Source organism: Monomorium pharaonis, chromosome 1 (genome assembly GCF_013373865.1).
Source record: "Monomorium pharaonis isolate MP-MQ-018 chromosome 1, ASM1337386v2, whole genome shotgun sequence".
Lineage (NCBI taxonomy): Eukaryota > Metazoa > Arthropoda > Insecta > Hymenoptera > Formicidae > Monomorium > Monomorium pharaonis.
In genome coordinates this window covers 28,748,188-28,764,295 of record NC_050467.1, presented here as the reverse complement: position 1 = coordinate 28,764,295, position 16,108 = coordinate 28,748,188, and the positions used below count along the sequence as shown (strand labels likewise).

The window sequence follows — 16,108 nt, the reverse complement described above, 5'->3', positions numbered from 1 at the left end:
GTATAGTTTTTAACCAATAAACTTGCAACTTTTCTGTTAGAGCGGGTATTTGCGCATATACGTTTCTCTTGCAAATAAATTCAAGGCCTGTTCTTTTTCGCTGCACTGGTGCAACAAATTAGTGACAAATATATTTTTTCTCATTCTAACTTGTTGCACCAGTGCAGCAGTCCAGCGAAAAAGTACAGATCACAAGAATCAAGCCCCAGATCAAACTCACTGCGTGCACGTGTCGTACATGCAAAATAATATAAAAATTAAGTGTTTGTGAGTGCCGTTGTAAAAGTGCTTTTTGTGGTTCGCGTGAAGCGGGAATTATAATTTAACTGTACAGAATTCCCAGTGATCTCATGTGGACGTGCGACGTTTGTGCAATTATAGGTTAGATTAGGCTGGATACAGCATCTGTAAGTAAAAAACGAAAATATTAAATATCTGGATAATTAATAAAATAAGATTCAGAAAAAAGGACTAGGTAAAAAAAATTTTTTACACAAAAACATGTATAAATAAAATACACTCACTCGAAAAAAAAGCGGTACACCTAAAATTTGTCAAAAAATCACTAAACTTCCAATGACGATAACTACGCGAGTAGAATAGAATAGAATAGACTTTATTGCGTCCCAATTACGGGGTATACAAGGCGCTTTTCTCACGGAGCGTTCCCGAACCGTTCACATACATAGCCCCTCTACTCCCGAACCGACCTGGCCATAAGCGACCTTTACATTCTGTTACCCCCCACCCCTCTCGCCCACCCCTCACCCCCTACCCCCCACCCCCCTTCTCCTCTTCCTCCACTCAATCCTTCTCTCTTCCCCTTTCCTCTCTACTTGTTCTCTTCAGCTCTCTTCCGTCCTCTCCCTTCTTTTCTCCTTCTGGGACCTCTCCTCCTCCTTCTCCTCATCTGCCTCCTCTGCTCTCCTTGCTTCACCTTCCTCATTTCTTCATGCTTTCTCATTCTCTCCTTCCCTCCTGCTTCTCCTGTTTCTTTCTCACCACTCTCTTCCCTTTCCACGTCTCTTTCCATTTCTCCTCTGTCACCTCCTAGTAACATAAAACAAAAAACATAAGATTTCAATTAACTCCACCAGCTCCTCTCCCCTTTAATTCCCTTCCTCCTTTCCTTCCCCCTCGCCTATTTCCCACTCTTCTTTCCTTTTATTCCACACCCATTCTCTCCCGTCCACCCACATGCTTCTATTCCCCACATATACTTTCTTTCCCTTATTTCTCTCCTCTTTTGCCCTTTCTAACATCCTCCATCTGATTTTCCTCTCCTCCATCGATAAATCCTCGTCTAACCTTACATCCCAGCGACTCCTTATCTCCGCCCTCCTCTCTAACAACCAGTCTCTATCCTCCTCTCTCACCACCTCCGTTATCACCACTATCGTCCCCCTTTCCCCCACTCTTTCTGATACTACCCCTAAATCTACTTTCCTTCCCGCTTCTCTCTTCATAATCCCCTCTATTATCGCCTTTCTTTCTATCGCCCCCTCCCCCTCCACACCTCTCCACACTATGTTTCTTCTTCTCACCTCCCTTACTCTTCTCTCCCTTTCCGCCTCCCTTACTCTTTCCCACCCTTCTCTCTCCGCCCTCTCCCTCATCCTCCTCTCCATTTCCCTTTCCACCCTTTTCCATGCCTCTATCCCCTTCCCATCTCTCTCCCCATCTTCCTTCTCCTCTCTCTCTGCTCCCTTCCTCTCCTCCTTGCCAGTTCCTCCTGTCTGTCCCTCCTTCGTTCTGCTCCTCTCTTGTCCTCTTCCTTCATCCTCGTCTCTCTCCTCGCCCCCTCTCCTCTCCTTCTCCTCCTCTCCTCTCGTCTCCTGCCACCAGCTCTCCTCGACTCCGTCCTTCCGCCCCTTCTTCTCCTCTTCCCTCCGTTCTCTTCTCCTCTTGTTCTCGCCTCCCCCCATCCTCTCCTCCCTCTTCTCTCCAACCACCTGTTCCCTTTTCCCACTTCTTCCTTCTCTCCCGTCGTCCCGTCCGATCCTCCTCTTCTCCATCTCTCCCTCCTCGTCGTCGTCCCTCTGCGCTTCCTCTTCTCTGCTGCCTCTTCCTCTCTCTTTCCTCATACTCCTCAGCTCTTCCCTCTCACCTGCTACCTCTTCTTCCCTTCTCATGCCTTCTCCTTCCAGCGCCTCTAACCTCTCTTCCAATCCTCTCAGTCTCTCTCCGACTTCCCTCAGTCTCCTTGTCATTTCCCACTTCAAATTCCTCAATTCTCTGCCCAGCTCCTCCATTCTCTCTTCCTCCCTTGCTTCTCTCCTCTCCCCGCCTATTCTCTCCTCTGAGTCCGGCACTCTCTCTCCCTGCACACTTTCACTTTATCTCTTTCTGCACGATCTTTCTCCTCCTGTGTCAGAATCGCTCTGTCGACATGTGCCCTCGATGGACCACGTGTACGGAAACCCGCGTTCCCAAACACGCTACCATCCCACCCTGGCACTCTTGCCAACTTAACTCTAGCCCCACACTGCCAATCCCTTCCTTCCACCAGATTGACACTCCTCTTCTCTCTTCGCGCTCGCGCTCGCGCTGCCTCACTCCGAGCGCACCGCCATCTGCCCTCCTTCCTTCCTTCACTCCTCTCCTTCGAAACTCTTCTCTGCGTCGCATCTCTCCAGCGCCCTCTCTCTGACCTCTTCTTCTCGTACCTGCCTCCATCTTCCCGGCTTTCGTCTCTCGTTACTCCGATGTCTGCCCCGACTTCTCCATCCTAATATCTTCTCACCTCCATCCTCCATTTACTTCCCTCCAATTGCCCGTCTATGTCCCGGTCTTCTCTTCCCAATCGTCCACTTCTTTCTTTCCTCTCTTTCACATTACACCCTCACCACACTATTCACTCCGGAGCTCCCTGTTTCACCTCCACTCTCAACCACGCCATCTTCCAATCTCCGATAACTACGCGAGTATTAAAGATAGAAAGGTTTCTAAAAAAAAAGAAATTGAAGCTTTAAATGTCTACTTTAAGAATTGATTTAGTAAAATTTTGCGTAATAATTTTTTTCAAAATGGCGTATGGCAAAGCGAGAGCATGCGAAATTGAAAAATATTTGTCCGAGTTTGCGATGATCCATGGCGTGAGGCAAGTATCGCAACTTAATGGGATAAAAAGCATGCGATAGTACAGAGTATATACTTTAATTCTGGAGAAGAATTTTCAAATCTATAAAAGAAATACAAAATCGCATTATGAAAATTTTGTAACACGATTTCATATATACATTTTTCAAAAATTCTTTTCCAAAATTAAAGTATACATATTTCTATCACTCCATAAACTGAACATTATATCAAAAACGAAGAAATATCAAAATTTTAAAAAAATCTTAAAAATCTTGTGAAAATTACTACTTAATCTGACTGTCTTCAACATCCCCTTGATATTTTTTGTATATGATGATACCTTACCTAAATTAATTCTTCTCTTCAACATTTGAACCTATATTGGACTCCACATCTGAATGATCTTCATTTTCATTTTCGTTACAGTCATTCCAGTAATCACGTGCTGTTCTGCCTTGTTCTCTATTCTGTCGCACTTGTTGGGTAGCCATCCTGTGCCTTTGTTTCGCTGACCGCAAAGCCTCTCTCGCATACGCTTGGAATTCTGCTCTAGTCGGTTTATTGAAATGTCGACTGTTACAAACGGCTTCTGTAAGTGGAGAAAAAGACATATTACGAAAAATATCGAAAATGTGCATGCGTGTATAGAAATGTATATAATTATATATATATATATATATATATATATATATATATAAAAACGCGCGCGCGCGCGCGCGCGCGCGTGTGTGTGTGTGTGTGTGTGTGTGTGTGTGTGTGTGCGTGCGTGCGTGCGTGTGTGTGCGTGCGCGCGTATGCGGGTATATGTACATTTAATATTTAATTAGTTATTTATTATTTTAAATTATTAATATATAAAATATTGATTAAATTAATATATATCACAATTTTTATATGTTAATATATAAAAATTGTGGTATGACTCTATGATTTACCTTATCATCTTTAAATATATATTTTCTTTAATATATCTCTACTTATCTAAAGCTATTTCTATTACAGTAAAACATTAATATCACAATTTTTATATATTAACATTTAAAAAATTGTGATATTAATGTTTTACTGTAATAGAAATAGCTTTAGATAAGTAGAGATATATTAAAGAAAATATATATTTAAAGATGATAAGGTAAATCATAGAGTCATACCATAAATTGCCATTATTATGCGAGTCCTATACAAGGGTCGTGGTCCTTGTTTAGATCCGAACCAAGTATACGCCACCGTTAGACTATCCTTTATCACTTCTTTGAAGGATAGATTGATTGCTTCCTTTACGGTGAATTCTCCCACATATTCAAGATATTCCACCTATGTTGCAACATAATCGTTTATTACGCGATACTAATTACTTTTATGTTATTTATTATTATTGTTATTATTACTGTTTTTTACTGTTTTTATTATTACTGTTATTATTATTGTTTTGCAGTTATTATGTTTTACTGTTATTATTACTGTTATAATTATTATTGTTTTTTTTCCATTGACTTACAACTTGGTCGTATATATCCTCATTAACTGTTTCAAAAGTTTACATCTCCATCTCTGTCGAAATCGGTATACATGCCGGTTTTTGTAATGGTCGTCGTCGGTTTTCCTTTATTTGTACACATTTTAAAATCCGTTCCACAGTATTATTTAATTTCCTGCGAATAAATTGTAAATAAGTTTACAATTAAATATGTATATAACAAAATTCTCATGTATATATATATATATAAAATTTACCTCAATTCCGTTTCTATGCGATCCAATCGTTCTTGAGTTTTGCTATCAAAATTATGTTTATATTAATAATAATAAAATATATAAATATATAAATAATAATAAAATAAATGTGTATTTAAAAAGCTAATATTTTTAAATGATAGTATATGTTGTTAAGATTTTCGTAATTTTTATTATTTTATTTTAGTAATATTATTTGTATTAAATGTCTTTTATTTATATTTTATATACACATTTATTTACTTGTTATTTGTATTTGTTATTTACATATTGTTATATTGTTATATTTAATTGTTATATGTTATTAATTATATTATTATATTATGGCGCAGCCAATTAACTCTTAAAAAATTTGACCTACAACTAATGTTATATAAATCTTAAACTTACTGACTCTCCGTTTCATCTTCAATTTGTTCTTGTTGCGCTCTGTATCTTTCTGTAATCTGGCTTGATTCGCCTGCGTTTGAGTAAGGAACCTGAAACTTGTTGTATTGATTTAAAACATGATGTTCATTCGGCGGTATAAATGTTGAGCTAGCTAATGCCGTAGATCTATGTTGTGTGTAAGGAGTGACAGAATATGGTAATATGGCGTATGATTCCGTATTAGATGATATTTGTACAGATGGGTACTGATTATCTACTTGATGTGCCTGAGTGGATGTTTGCGCTTGTGCTGTGTATGTATAAGAATTATAATGTGTTTCAGAAGTATTTTGAATATTATTATTATTATTATTAATAAGCGAGGAATTTTCTTGTAAAATTCCTCCTAACTCCCTTATGTCTTCTTCCATAGTTGCATCAATATCTTTTTCTTGTCCGCCAGTTTTTCCCGTCTTCTTTCTACGCGGAGCTTCATCGGATGAGGTAGTCTGGTATCTCAATGGTTTTACAATGGGTTGTTTGAGACGATTTTCATTTAATGTGGACATCTTTCTACATTTACATAAGTATATTTACATAATTATATAAACTATTTTTTTTTTTTTGAAAGGTTTATATGAATGTACGCAACAAACAGCTTATCTTTTTTACCATAAAAATAAAAAGTTTAAAGTTTTAGAGCTTACTTCTTTCCTTGTTACAAAACTTGTTGATTTATTGTTTTACCAAGCTCTTCAATTAAATTATATAAACATAATCGAAATAATTATATAAAAATTATATATAAGGTAGAATGCATAAAGTAAAGATTATATATATTTGTCACCCTTTTTAAATAAAAAATATAACACTAGACGGTATCAAATTGGTTAGCAATTATTATTTATTTTGAGTATTAAAAATACTAACAGTGTTTTAAATGCTTAAAGTAAGTATTCATTACTAGCAAATACAGTACTGCCTATATAGCATATTTTTTATATATTATATTATTATTAAGGATATTTGTATATTATATTATATTATTATATTTATATATTATATATTATATTATTATTAAAAATATTTGTATATTATTATATTATTATATTTATATATTATATATTATATTTTTATAAGGATTATATGTATTATACTTGTAGAATATAGCAAAGCATCTAATCTTTTCTACGCAATAATTTATTATACGCAGAAAGTAATTTGCAAGAGTGAAAAGATTTAAACATTTTGAAAATAATAAAATTACAAAATTAAATATCTAATAGAATTAAAAAGTAAAAGATAATACACACAAATCTTTTATTCACTACTTTATAATATATGCAATAATTACTTGCAATTACATAATAGGTGAATTTTAATCTTTATTATGTATAATAGCAGCTACAATATACTGAGAGGTTTGTGTATAATTTTCGTCATCACTACTCTCATTATTAAATGTATGATTCCAAAAAGGCATTCTATAACATTTTACACGTACTTTATTGATATGAATGGAACAAGTATGAGAAGTTAATTCAGAACATTTAAAGATGTCTAACGCAGAAGATGAAATACCAATATTATAAAAGTCGTGTACTTGTAAAAATTTTTTAACTACCAAATAATATGAATCGTTAACTATGAAAATATTGACAATAACACAAATGGATCCATCCTTTAAAAGACAACAATTATCACGTTTGTCTACGGTAAGTATCATTCCATTTCATGAAATTTAATTTTACGATACTGAGGTGGATTACAATTAAGATTGCGTGGAAGAGGGCCTGAACTGTGCTTTATAAATGCTCCTTCCAAAGTAGAATCAATATTGTCATTATCATTAACTTCATGCGCTTCCATTTCAGCCATTCTATTTGAAATTTGTTGCAGACAAAGACCAGGTTTTCTACACAATATCCTAAACATTGTCATGTTGTTTTCGTATGGAAAAGCAGAAAATGAATCAAGAGGACCTAATTGTCGCACGTCATTATTAAGATGAATGAGACCGTGCACATTATAAGAATTAAATGTTGGACCATAAATGTTTTCTGCTCTAATAACAAATTTTTACAGTGCACAATCTGCAAAATTCAAATATGCTTCCGATGGCGACGTGGAAGCTAAAATTCTTATGGCTGCATGCAAAAGTAAAAAATCTGTGTACACTTCCTTTTTTAGAATGCCATGTGTTACGACTGGACCTGTATATAATATAAATTGGCGAAATTCTGTCGCTTTATATTTTGCGCACATATCGAGTGATCTAGGTCGTCTAGCGAAATCGGATGGACAATAAGCTGTAAGTATCTTCAATTGTGTAGATATGCAAGTAATAGCTCTTGCTGATAATTTTGATGATCGTGAGTATTTTCCGTGTACCCATGCAGACAATAATTTTTTAACAACTCCTAGACACACGAGGTGCATATATTCAAACAGAACTTGTGAAACCATCCCTATTGGTAATATGGACAATGGACTCGTGCCATCTCTGTGATGATCCTCATCTATACATCTGGAATATTCCTCATCTGTACGAAGAGAATGACGAACACCGTGGAAAACATAATGACCTTCACACCGTATACCGGAAATTTTACATTTGGAACATGGTTGGCTAGATGTATGGCCTCGATGGTTTAGAATAAAAGCACGAGCTGATGCATCAGCTATAAAACATCTTAGACGGATTGCTAATTTTTTACCATGGTAAGATACACCTCCGTTAGTTAATATTCTTTTAAAATCTGCGACAAATTTTTCAAAAAATAAATTTTGATCATTCGGTTTTGTAGGACCCTTATATATTCCCACTACTATTGGTTTCAAATGCCCGATATTTACTAGCCGACACTGAATTGGCCAAATGTGAATACTTCCCGACCTATCTAAATAACAACCATCAGTGTTGAAATCTATCTCTAATTGATTGGGAAGGGAGCTCATTGGAAAGCGCGAAAGAACTTTACAAATCTCTACTTCTACATCACAATGTAAATATTCACCTGGTTCTATTTTGTATACAGTAACTTTACCTCGCGGAGTATTTAAAAGTGTTCTCACATCTTTAGGTAAATTATGAAAAGACGGGTGTGTTCGAAGAAGAGATAGAATATTATTCGCTTGCACATGAGTGAAATTATTTTCTACGATACAAGATGCCAATCTATCTCGAAATGATGGCTCACTCGAGGAAACACTAACGGAAGATGAATCTGAAGTATCGTTATCGGAAGGAATTCCGTTACCTTCAACGTTTATACACACATTATTCTCATTGTTAATATCATTCATATCATTGTTAATATTATTCACATCACTCATATCATTATTAATATTATTATCATTATTTTTAACATTGTTATCATTGTTAGTATTATTGACAATATTATTAGGTACATTAAAAGAATCAGGAATATTTGATTCATTCTGAACATTAGAAATATTACGAACATTATTAACTAATTGTTTTACGTTACTTTTCACACATTTTTTAGATTGAAAATTATTTCGAATTTCAGATATTATATTTTTCTGTTGCCTTTTGCACACTGCATGTATAGATTTTCGTGAAATTGAACGTTTTATATTAAATGATTCCATACTTACATATTCATATGGTTATTTTATTCCCTTTTTACCTCGTCGATTGTTCTTCTCTTAATCCTGGGCACCAAGTATTGTGACGTCTAGCAATATTAAGCGTCAGATATTTTATCTGATAAAATGAGACCAGACAAGATTATTATATTATTACCGGAAGGATTGTTTTAATCTCAACGTTTATAACAATTACATTGCAATATTTGAATATTATTGACTTTAAACGCTCTTGAAAAAATATAATATTGGGCAGTATTAAATTGGTCAGTAATAATTATAAGCCAGTAATAATGAAATTAGGTAGAAATAATTAAAAGCCAGTAATTAGCCAGTATTATTACTTATTTTGACAAACAATAATGATTTTTATATTTAAAATCATTATTTTAATTACCGGTCAATTTAATGCTGCTCACTATATCATTTTTATAAGGGCGAATTATATTTTGCATATAAAAGACTTGGCACGTACACACATGATTATTGTGTAACAAAACTCTATTTAAATTCATCCGGAGTAACGCTCGAGGACATTGCTTTGAAATTTTTCAGAGTAACGCTTCGAAGTATCGCATCAGAAAAATATTTGATACATTATGAACGTTAGAAATAATATTATGAACGTTATTAACAACACACACAGCACCGAAAGATTTAAGAAAGTTTTCAGAAAACTGTCAATAAAATATAAAATATTTCAAAAAAATATTTTAGACACATTTCAGATTGACGAAATGGCCGCTTTCATGTAATGTCAGAAATGCATCAAAAATATTTCTAAAAAGTTTCAAAAATATTTTTCTATATATTTTTGAAACTTTTTAGAAGTATTTCAGATACATTCTTGATATTACGTAAAAGTTGATTTCATTGATAGCTTTCTGTAATCTTTCGGTGCTGTGTAAAAACGGTCACCCATCCAAGTGTCAATTCAAAAGAATTACAAAATAATTTCAGAATGTTAAACTTACATTTAATAAAAATTATTAAAAATATGTTATCAATCTTATAAATGTGTTAAACTTGCAAGTTACTACATTTTAATATAATAATTTTATTAATTGTACTATTTCTTCTTTTTTTTAAGGAGACATAATATCATGTGTACAGAGAGAAAATTCGGAAACATAGTTGCAGAGTGGTTACGCTTTGTAACGCACCGAACAAGAGAGACATAGCAAAGGAAAATATTAAGCAGGATGTCGATGCTGAATGACATGGTAATATCAAATACAAACAGTGCTTAAATAATATATACGGATTTTATAAAAAGAATATAATGCACCGTGACATTGATTATATTACATTGATTGTATTTAGATTTTTGTATTTTGTAGATGACTATATAAAGAGAGGCTAAATATTATAATATACAGGGTGGGCCATTTTAAAAAATACAGTCAATTTTCTCGTAAACTAAGCGAAATATCGAAAAATGGTTCAGACATGTGTTGCATGGTTTCGAAGGGGCTATAAGATGGTGCCATTGGTTTGACCTTGGATAATCATTTGAGGGTCACGTGAAGGTCACCTCAATTTTTTTAAATGGAACCCCCTATTTTTTATTACATATTCTTGTAGCTGACCTCGAGAGCTTTCCAAAACACTACAGTCAAATGTATTTTCATTGTGTACTTTTCGAGTTATAAAGCTCGAAAGTTGTAACATTTTGATAAAAATACAAAATATCTCTTAAAATATTCACTTTCCGATAGTCTTATTTTACATGCTCCGACTAATCAAGGCAAGATACGAACGCGGATCCAGCCAGTCAAGGCAAGATACGAACGCGGATCCAGCCAGTCAAGGCAAGATACGAACGCGGATCCAGCCAGTCAAGGCAAGATACGAACACTGATCCAGCCAGTCAAGGCAAGATACGAACACTGATCCAGCCAGTCAAGGCAAGATACGAACACTGATCCAGCCAGTCAAGGCAAGATACGAACACTGATCCAGCCAGTCAAGGCAAGATACGAACGCGGATCCAGCCAGTCAAGGCAAGATACGAACACTGATCCAGCCAGTCAAGGCAAGATACGAACGCGGATCCAGCCAGTCAAGGCAAGATACGAACACTGATCCAGCCAGTCAAGGCAAGATACGAACGCGGATCCAGCCAGTCAAGGCAAGATACGAACACGGATCCAGCCAGTCAAGGCAAGATCGTTGATGGTTCTGTCAACTAAAGTAAGATCAAGAAGAATCCCGCCACCGAAGGCAAAATCGAGAATGATCCAGTCAATAAAGATTTATCGAATCAATTGTTCGAAGTTGTCTCCATTGGCTTGGATACATAATGCCAACCTATCTTGGAAATGTCTTACTGTCTTGAGTAACATATCGCGCGTTATTCTTCTGCAAGCTTCTCGTATCCTTTCTATCATATTTTCTCTTGTTGTAGGCGTTTGCTCGTACACGACATTTTTCAGGTATCCCCATAAGAAAAAGTCGGGCGACGTCAGATCAGGAGATCGTGCAGGCCACGCGACGGGGCCACCTCGTCCAATCCATCTGTCATTATACGTTTCATTCAGGTAATCTCTCACATATCTTGTATAGTGAGGTGGCGCGCCATCGAGTTGTATCCATAACCTCTGGCGTGTTTGCAGGTCAACGTTTTCAAGTAATTGTGGTAAATCATCTCTAAGAAATGCCAGAAAGTTTTCCCCGTTGACATTTCCGTCAAAGAAATAGGGACCAATCAAATACCCATTCACAATTCCGCACCAAACATTGATACTCCAACGATTCTGATTATCTATTGGTCTATGCCAATGGGGATTAACATCTGACCAATAGTGACAATTATGCCTATTTAGCTCACCATTATTTTTAAATGTCGACTCATCAGAGAACATGACAAAATTGAAAAAATTTTGTTCAGCTCTGATCATTTGTTGTGCCCATTGACAAAATTGGATACGCAATTGCATATCCCTTTGACTCAGAGCTTGTGTCAACGTTATGTGGTAGGGATGGTATTTAAGTTTCTTCATAATCCTCCTAATTGTTGATCTTGGAATACCTAGTTCCCTTGCCAAAATCCGTTGACTAACATGAGGATTGAGATGAATTGCTGCCAGGAGCGTGACCACACGATTGTCATTTTCATCATACACATGATCTTTCCTTTTACGTTTGAGATCACCTTCACGAGCTCTTCGTTCGAGGTTTCGGATTAAAGCAGGATTGGGGTGTCTTTCCCTTTCAGGATACCGATCTCGGTAAACTCGCGAAGCTTCGTGATAATTTAAATGACATTCTCCAAGAATGAGAATAATATCAATGATCTCCGAGGGTGAATAGTCTGGCATTATTTTTTCCGTAGTTGCAAAATCCTTGAGCGATAATGAAGGGATACAATTGATAATTTGTATACAGATTTTTCCTTTAGTAAGTATAATAACCATTTGTGCATTATTATCATATCCCTCTGTATGTCCCTGTAAGATTATCACCATCTCCTTATCTGACGTCGCCCGACTTTTTCTTATGAATATACCTGAAATAACAACAACGTTGGCGTTTGCTTGTACACGACAATTTTCAGGTATATTCATAAGAAAAAGTCGGGCGACGTCAGATAAGGAGATGGTGATAATCTTACAGGGACATACAGAGGGATATGATAATAATGCACAAATGGTTATTATACTTACTAAAGGAAAAATCTGTATACAAATTATCAATTGTATCCCTTCATTATCGCTCAAGGATTTTGCAACTACGGAAAAAATAATGCCAGACTATTCACCCTCGGAGATCATTGATATTATTCTCATTCTTGGAGAATGTCATTTAAATTATCACGAAGCTTCGCGAGTTTACCGAGATCGGTATCCTGAAAGGGAAAGACACCCCAATCCTGCTTTAATCCGAAACCTCGAACGAAGAGCTCGTGAAGGTGATCTCAAACGTAAAAGGAAAGATCATGTGTATGATGAAAATGACAATCGTGTGGTCACGCTCCTGGCAGCAATTCATCTCAATCCTCATGTTAGTCAACGGATTTTGGCAAGGGAACTAGGTATTCCAAGATCAACAATTAGGAGGATTATGAAGAAACTTAAATACCATCCCTACCACATAACGTTGACACAAGCTCTGAGTCAAAGGGATATGCAATTGCGTATCCAATTTTGTCAATGGGCACAACAAATGATCAGAGCTGAACAAAATTTTTTCAATTTTGTCATGTTCTCTGATGAGTCGACATTTAAAAATAATGGTGAGCTAAATAGGCATAATTGTCACTATTGGTCAGATGTTAATCCCCATTGGCATAGACCAATAGATAATCAGAATCGTTGGAGTATCAATGTTTGGTGCGGAATTGTGAATGGGTATTTGATTGGTCCCTATTTCTTTGACGGAAATGTCAACGGGGAAAACTTTCTGGCATTTCTTAGAGATGATTTACCACAATTACTTGAAAACGTTGACCTGCAAACACGCCAGAGGTTATGGATACAACTCGATGGCGCGCCACCTCACTATACAAGATATGTGAGAGATTACCTGAATGAAACGTATAATGACAGATGGATTGGACGAGGTGGCCCCGTCGCGTGGCCTGCACGATCTCCTGATCTGACGTCGCCCGACTTTTTCTTATGGGGATACCTGAAAAATGTCGTGTACGAGCAAACGCCTACAACAAGAGAAAATATGATAGAAAGGATACGAGAAGCTTGCAGAAGAATAACGCGCGATATGTTACTCAAGACAGTAAGACATTTCCAAGATAGGTTGGCATTATGTATCCAAGCCAATGGAGACAACTTCGAACAATTGATTCGATAAATCTTTATTGACTGGATCATTCTCGATTTTGCCTTCGGTGGCGGGATTCTTCTTGATCTTACTTTAGTTGACAGAACCATCAACGATCTTGCCTTGACTGGCTGGATCCGTGTTCGTATCTTGCCTTGACTGGCTGGATCCGCGTTCGTATCTTGCCTTGACTGGCTGGATCAGTGTTCGTATCTTGCCTTGACTGGCTGGATCCGCGTTCGTATCTTGCCTTGACTGGCTGGATCAGTGTTCGTATCTTGCCTTGACTGGCTGGATCCGCGTTCGTATCTTGCCTTGACTGGCTGGATCAGTGTTCGTATCTTGCCTTGACTGGCTGGATCAGTGTTCGTATCTTGCCTTGACTGGCTGGATCAGTGTTCGTATCTTGCCTTGACTGGCTGGATCAGTGTTCGTATCTTGCCTTGACTGGCTGGATCCGCGTTCGTATCTTGCCTTGACTGGCTGGATCCGCGTTCGTATCTTGCCTTGACTGGCTGGATCCGCGTTCGTATCTTGCCTTGATTAGTCGGAGCATGTAAAATAAGACTATCGGAAAGTGAATATTTTAAGAGATATTTTGTATTTTTATCAAAATGTTACAACTTTCGAGCTTTATAACTCGAAAAGTACACAATGAAAATACATTTGACTGTAGTGTTTTGGAAAGCTCTCGAGGTCAGCTACAAGAATATGTAATAAAAAATAGGGGGTTCCATTTAAAAAAATTGAGGTGACCTTCACGTGACCCTCAAATGATTATCCAAGGTCAAACCAATGGCACCATCTTATAGCCCCTTCGAAACCATGCAACACATGTCTGAACCATTTTTCGATATTTCGCTTAGTTTACGAGAAAATTGACTGTATTTTTTAAAATGGCCCACCCTGTATATAGATTTTTTAAAATATGTACCACGACATTGAGTGTATTATATTTATTATATTTAGATTTATGTATTTTATAGATTACGTATTTTACGACAGGATATGTTTACTTTTATAAATTTAACCCCAAAAAGTTATCGTAAGAAGCGTTTTTACATAAAAATTTGTAGTATATATTATATAAATGCATTTATAATTAGCATGTAAATATGCATATATAGCACGTATTAATGTTTCAAAATATTTTCTTTAAAATCAAAAGATAATACGATATATCTCTTTACTCGATTATTTCATTAATTTTTTATGATACAATTTTAACGAATATTAAGTTTTAAATTAATTTTAAATAAAGCAACACATTTTTTTTAATTGAAAATTATTTCGAATTGTAGATATTATATTTTTCTATTGCCTTTTGCACGCTGCATGTAAATATTTTCCGTACTTACATATTTATATGGTTACTTAGTCATTTTATTCCTTTTTTACCTTGTCGATTATCCTTTTCGTAATTCTGTGCACCAAGTACTGTGACGTCTAACAATATTATCAATGCACCAAGTACTGTGACGTCTAACAATATTATCAATGATATTTTACCTAAAAAAATGAGACCGGACAAGATTATTATATTATTACCGAAAGGATTGTTTTAATCTCAATATTTATAACAGTTATACTGCAATATCTGAATATTATTGGCTTTAAACGTTCTTGAAAAAAATACCGGGCAGTATTAAATTAGTCAGTAATAATTAAATTAGCTAGAAATAATTAAAAGCCAGTAATTAGCCAATATTATTACTTATTTTTACAAACAATAATGATTTTTATATTTAAAATCATTATTTTAATTACCGGTCAATTTAATACTGCTCACTATATCATTTTTATAAGGGCGAATTATATTTTGCATATAAAAGACTTGGCACGTACATACATGAATATTGTGTAACAAAACTTTAAATTAATCCGCAGTAACGCTCGAGAGCATTGCTCCGAAATTTTTCGGAGTAACGCTTCGGAGTGTCGATCCGAAATTTTTTGGAGTAACGCTTCGGAGTGTCGCTGTATTAAAATATTATGTATTAAAATAAAATGTATTTCTTACCTTCTATACTTTACAACTCTTTCGTATTTTCCTACTTTTCAGCGCACTAAATGAAATCTGTACACTCGTACTGCACTCTCTCTTGCATCCGCTCGCAATTATAGAGAACTCCAAAATGGTGCCGGGTGACGCTTCGCATCGTCGTTTTATTGAAAATTGCCGCTCGGCATCACGTATCTCTGTGCCAATCGCGCGCTTCCTCAGCTAGGCGTGTGATTGGCAAGAGGATACATGGCGCCAAACGGCAGACCGATACTCCTTATGCAAGACAGCGCCGTGCGAATGTGCAAACTGTGCCCCGCACAAAGTCAATAAATAATTGTTATAAGTATACTATGCTTTTACGCATAGCACGCCGTGGGTAAGAGACATATTTGTGTAAAAGCGCAGCGAGAGAACCAATTAGCATCGCGAAAAACTTAAGAAAATAAATTTTTTAAGTTTATTATAAAAATAATTTTACAACTTAAAAATTAAGGAATTATTTTTATAATTTTTCGCTGAGATATGCGC

General features: G+C 35.9%; 2 protein-coding genes and 2 long non-coding RNA genes across 4 annotated transcripts; all 4 read right to left on the bottom strand.

Annotated features, from left to right (window-relative positions):
- Positions 1-1,014: 1,014 nt before the first annotated feature.
- LOC118645959 (vicilin-like seed storage protein At2g18540) lies at positions 1,015-2,286 on the bottom strand. Its single transcript, XM_036288026.1, has 2 exons — positions 1,759-2,286; positions 1,015-1,100 (listed from the first exon to the last, which is right to left on the bottom strand). Exons 1-2 carry the CDS (start codon positions 2,250-2,252, stop codon positions 1,085-1,087), a joined length of 510 nt encoding a protein of 169 aa, XP_036143919.1. The 5' UTR covers positions 2,253-2,286; the 3' UTR covers positions 1,015-1,084.
- A 1,145-nt stretch (positions 2,287-3,431) lies between these two features.
- Positions 3,432-4,368, bottom strand: LOC118646738 (the record flags this gene model as incomplete). Its single annotated transcript, XM_036290309.1, has 2 exons — positions 3,432-3,670; positions 4,233-4,368. Coding segments are annotated over 2 exons (375 nt in total), but the record flags the coding sequence as incomplete, so codon positions are not given.
- A 2-nt stretch (positions 4,369-4,370) lies between these two features.
- On the bottom strand, positions 4,371-4,873 carry LOC118647325. The gene is made up of 3 exons (XR_004964634.1): positions 4,816-4,873; positions 4,580-4,733; positions 4,371-4,395 (listed from the first exon to the last, which is right to left on the bottom strand). It is a non-coding gene; the product is annotated as an uncharacterized LOC118647325 (long non-coding RNA).
- Positions 4,874-8,818: 3,945 nt separating this feature from the next.
- Positions 8,819-15,755, bottom strand: LOC118647887. The gene is made up of 3 exons (XR_004965048.1): positions 15,596-15,755; positions 14,974-15,084; positions 8,819-8,914 (listed from the first exon to the last, which is right to left on the bottom strand). It is a non-coding gene; the product is annotated as an uncharacterized LOC118647887 (long non-coding RNA).
- Positions 15,756-16,108: the final 353 nt, after the last annotated feature.

Bases quoted from the DNA above. Each gene is read 5' to 3' on its own strand.
- LOC118645959 (XM_036288026.1), bottom strand. From the start codon at position 2,252: ATGGAGGAGCTGGGCAGAGAATTGAGGAATTTGAAGTGGGAAATGACA.